Source organism: Chelon labrosus (genome assembly GCF_963514085.1).
Source record: "Chelon labrosus genome assembly, chromosome: 1".
NCBI lineage: Eukaryota > Metazoa > Chordata > Actinopteri > Mugiliformes > Mugilidae > Chelon > Chelon labrosus.
The window spans coordinates 3,184,851-3,190,186 of NC_140337.1; the positions used below are offsets into that span (position 1 = coordinate 3,184,851).

Consider the following 5,336-nt stretch of genomic DNA (forward strand, 5'->3'; position numbering starts at 1 on the left):
ACTAAAGTATATTAGTGCAGTAAAAGTTCACCACTCTGTACTTTAGACCCGTATTCCTCAGTGTGAGATATTAGTAGGTATTAGTAGGTATTGTAGATATAGTAGATATAGTAGATATTGTAGATATTAGTAGATATTGTTCGCCTTGTGATACCAAAGTACATGTACCTCAAATAGGGCTGGGCGATGTATCAAATTAATTCAAGCTTTTGTTTTGATCAAAATCAGCTCTCCTTAAATTAGTCAATTTTAATTTTTTTGTTTTTTAACAAAATAGAAAACCTGTTCTCTACTCCAGAAATGGGCTGGTCATCCACCACCATAGATTCAATTTTTGTCATCTTTAATGCTAGCCTACCGCCACTAAAACAGAAGAAAGAGACGCTAGAGGCACATGGTTTCTGCCCCGATACCCACTGGAACATCTAATTCCTAAACCTGGTTTTAATAATGAAAACTCCAGTAAATTAAAATTTCAATAAATCTGTGAATCCCTAACAAACCTGACAATCACCCGCCGAGCCCTAATCTCAGATTTGCACTCAAGTACATTACTGGGATAAAGGCCACATTCCACCGCCGCCAACCAGTACATGAAGCAAAAGAACAAGAAGAGAGAGGGAGGTGAGGTGAGTGAAGTGGATCAGGTTTTCCCCACTGTCAAATACACTGTCACAATCCTTCTCACAGCTGGTGGGACTGGTAGGGGGAGTGGTTGTGGTAGGGTAGGTGTTAGGGAAGGTGGTTGGGTAGGTTGTAGTGGGAGGTGGTGTTGTTGAACATGTGAAGTTTAAGTCACTGTCAGTGCCTGGGGAGGTGAAGGTAACAAAGCCTGCTGCTGTGCCTTCGATGCTTTCGCTGATCCATGTCTGGTATTCGGACAAACGAGTGTAGACCCCAGGCTTCCTAGGCAGAGCACAGCCAATGCCAAAACTCACAATTCCACTCTGCACCCAGACATCATCTTTTTTGCTCATGAGTGGGCTGCCCGAGTCTCCCTGTGAAGAGAGAAATGAAACGGTCTAGCTTCACTGAAAATCAAATCAAGAAGAATTGGCTGTAAAACAGACAAATCATGAGAACTGGCTGTAAATAATGTGAACATTAACATCGATGTAACTAGGGCAAAACCAACTATTATTAAAGGATCCTGCTCTCCATTACGTAACAAATACACAGAAAAGGGTACTCACATAACACGAATCCTTCCCTCCAGCTTTGAGCCCAGCACAGATCATGGTGTCTGCGATCTCACTGGATCCATAGTAGCATCTGCACTCGTTGTTTCCGATTATTGGTACATTGACCTCCTGCAAAATGTTGGCAAAGGAACCAACAGCTAATTTGGAGAGGTTACAAAAAAATTTTAATATTGAAATCCTTCCAAAGAAACCAGCAGCAGTATTGTAAAAGAAGCATTTGTTGCTTACCAGTAACACCAAAACCAGTCACCCAGCTGCTAATCCCAGAGTGGAAAGCACTATTTGTTGAGGCTAAGCAGATTGGCTGTATGTAGGATGTGAAAGTGACGGGGGCCGACAGCCTCAGGAGACCGATGTCATTCTCCAGTGTCCAAAAGTCAAATCCAGGATGGATCACGGTCTGCTTAAGTGTCCGAGACACTACGTCGGAGCTCATAGCTGACTGGTTGTAGAGGCCCAGGACGACCACTGTGCCATTCAGAACCCTTGAAGAACAGAAAGTGAGAGTTAAACCTTTCGAAACACCTTGTGTTGATCGTGTGTGTTAATGCTTCAGAGCCCAGTTCACATCTGGTACTAAATGAATTATCCTGTGATTGGTCTGGGACAGGGATTTCATTTAATTCTACTTTCACTGTATACTCTTTGTGCGTATCTTAATGTGTTAGGGGAAAGGCTTGTTGGATTAAACAAATGCTCTAACATTAATTAGCTTACTAGATCACATAGGTGGGATTTGCGTCAGTATTTGCCGTGGCCCTGGGCTTTATGTATACATCCATGTTCATCTCCTAGTGTATTTGTCTGTCCATTTACAATCTCAAGGTAATTTCTTTTTATTAGTGACTTGGACTCTAGGAAGAGCAAATTAAGTTGTGTCCATGCTACAGGTGAAAAAGAAACAGGCTACAAGTTATATTCAATGGAAGACTGCGATACGAGGCTACCAACTGACTGCCACAGTGTGTTTTGGCTTCGGCTTTATCAATGCTCCAAAGATGCGGAAATTGCATTTAAAAGTACCATTTTATAGGTACTTTTAAAGTACTGCTGGATGTAGACAGTGTAACCTACGCACACTGAGCCATAAATGAGCCATTTATACTTGTGTGCAGGTGCATCAGTCTGCCATCCACATGATAGTCGGCAGTGTGTCTTTTTTTCCAGTCGAGTTAATTGTTGTTTCCTCTTCCTGCTTCACTTTCTACTTCCTGCTTCACTTTCATCAATGGCGACTGAAAGTTTTGTCAAAATTTCGCCAGAAAGACGAGTCATACAAATGTTTGTATCTCCGAATCTTTTTCTTGGTGTGTTCCATCTTGATGTAAAACAATCAGTTAGAAAATTGCGGAGATGGAGAAGCTGCCGGAAATTTTAAAGCTGAGATACCCTACTGCCAAGCGGAGCAATCATTGCTCTTGAGGTCTAAGTCGCTGGGGCACATTGTTTCATGTCTAGGGAGGTGCACGTCAGGCTATGGTGTTAGGGTCTGGGCTAGGGCTGGGCAATTAATTGAATTTTGATCACGATTTCGATTCTTGGTTCAAACGATCTCCAAATTAATAAAATCAAGTTGGAACGATTCTTTTGCCATTTTCCGTTGTCTGTGAGGTTTTTCCTGAAAGAGACGCGCATGCGCAATTCAGTCACTCCCCCAGAGCATTCAACGCGGCCCCACGAGCTCTGTGTGTGTGTGTGTGTGTGTGTGTGTGTGTGTGTGTATGTGTGGTGACCTGCAACACGCATCTTATTCAGAAAACAGCGCGGTCCCGTTTGGTTGATAAAAAGGGTAAAACAAGTTCTCTTGTATGGCAACACATCTGCACCCAGTAGCGGTTTTAGGCACGGGCGAACCGGGCAGTCGTCCGTGCGGCATTTTTTCTTGACACAAGGGGGGCGGCACGAGCACTTGGAAAATAAATAAATAAACAAATACATCTGCGCCACTACATGGTTTTCTATTATCTGTCATATCTGTGTGGGGAACTGGCAAATTGTCGCCCCCTGCAGCTGCAGGCGCCCCTGCTTTCTGAGAAGGTGCCATGCACAGAAGGTGTGCGTGAGAAAGGGAAAGAGGAGGGGGGCGCGGGGGACAGTTCACCTCTGGGTCTCTCCCAAATTGGGGGGTTACAGTGAGTTTTTTTTTTTTTTTTTTTTTTTTTGCCGAAATGCCGAATAAATGCATTTTATTTTCCAACTCAAAAAGAATCGTTTGAAGAATCGTGATTTCAATCTTGACCAAAAAAAATCGTGATTCTCATTTTTTCCAAAATCGACCAGCCCTAGTCTGGGCTGACTGAAAATTTGGTTGTGTGCTTTTCTGTTTAAATGTTAGGGAGGCGTTTGAGTAGTGAATGCATACTGTAGGCAGTAGGCTATGGATTTTGGAAGTGAATGGCGACAGACTGTAAGAAAATATAACCTCAATTGCAAAACAAGCAGTAATGGTTATTCACATCGTCAAATACTTCAAACAGTGACTCCTCACGTTGGCGTGCAGTGAGCAGCTGTCAGCACCCACTCATTGTTGATCAGAGACCCTCCACAGAAGAACTCTCCTTGATAGTATAAAGCGGCTTGCCATGGCCAGCTTCCCGGAAACGCGTCTTGACCTCCCACAATTCTGGTGTTGATTGTAGCCATGCCACATGCTGACAAAAGATCCAAGAATTAAACTGGAAAAGTGTGCAACAAGTTGTCATACCTCAGTTGAATCAACGCCACACATGCATACATACATACATATACATACATACGTACATACATACATACATACATACAGCTCCTGATTCTTGTGTGATTGAAGAGTTGTGGTTCACATATAAAGTGCATTGACAATGGAGCACTCTGTTATTTGACTTTTTCATTAAAATCAGAAGATTTTGCATCACCATTTTTGCTCGCCACTTAAACGCATAATCACAGGCAAAAATACAGCCACGTGTCCACGGCTATCTGTTCTTTCTATTTGCTCAAAATTGAGAAAACAAAGCTTGAAACTTGAAAACTGGATGCTTACCTGGTGCCTGTGAATGGCAACCTAAAATTTGAAACACAGGGATAAAGTGTTAAACAAGTTGAGGGCGTAGCATAGGAGGACTTACACTTTTTATTATGTCAGAGAGAGAGAGAGATTTTTCACATACCAAAGATACGTTTTGGAAAAACACAGAGATCCAGATCGGGGGAAGGGTCGCTCTTTTTGAGACTTTATATTTCTTTCAAAACATACTAAAGCTTCCGCACCATCCCAGTTGAATATTTTTTAAAATCAGTAATTAACCTAAAGGGTATTTGTTACATTCCACACCAGCCCAAATTTCTGCTGGTTTAACCCAGTCAGGTGGATATTCCATATTGCTTTGACCTTCTTTAAGCATGTGCAACTTGAACAAGGTTTTTGATGCAGAAAAGATGTTCATTACTTTAAAAAATATCGCTGCAATGCGTTGGTTACAAGGTGGATGTCATGTGGGCCCCTTTATACTTTCCACATAGTAAAGGAGATTTTATATGATTGAATAGTTCACCATCAATACTCAATTTAAGCCTTGTTAAAAAATAAATACAAGAAAACAGAAATGTTCTTTCTCACCTGCGCACAAGAGAACGATCGTCACGATGACACCACAGGCAAACTGCTGGAGAGCCATTTTTAACTAAAGCACTTTCACCTGACCTTCAACATTAAATGCATAAAATGTACATGCTTTGCTCCACCCACTAACGCGACAATTCTCATTTGCTCTTCCCCTCACTGAGCCATGACATAACTTTACCAGAAAAGGCATCAAGTTGGACACGATGGTCTTGATTCCTGTGTTTGACAATAGCATGCACATAGTTAACCTATAGTACCATAATAACTCTCCAGCTCTGTTCCAAGTGCACACCTCTAAAGTAAAAAGTATGCACTGTGTTAAACTCTGCTTTGCTGATGCAGTTAGTAATTTCAGGTTTTGGATTGTGGCTGTATTTTTCGCTCCTTTGAGTGCCTGTGATTATGCATTCCACGCGAAAAAGTACTTTTACGACTAGTTTCTGGTTAGGTTTAGGGTTGGTGGTCTGCTTATACAGCAATACTACACTGCCTGGCTAAACAAAATTGTTTTGATAAGCTTCTGCAATGTCACC

At 41.9% G+C, this 5,336-nt stretch overlaps 1 protein-coding gene across 1 annotated transcript; it reads right to left on the reverse strand.

Moving 5' to 3' along the window:
- Window positions 1-551: 551 nt before the first annotated feature.
- Window positions 552-4,855, reverse strand: LOC311486248 (chymotrypsin-like protease CTRL-1; the record flags this gene model as incomplete). The annotated part of the gene is made up of 6 exons (XM_084542039.1): window positions 552-998; window positions 1,194-1,339; window positions 1,431-1,687; window positions 3,691-3,853; window positions 4,222-4,242; window positions 4,798-4,855. 6 exons carry the CDS (start codon window positions 4,853-4,855, stop codon window positions 552-554), a joined length of 1,092 nt encoding a protein of 363 aa, XP_084398165.1.
- Window positions 4,856-5,336: the final 481 nt, after the last annotated feature.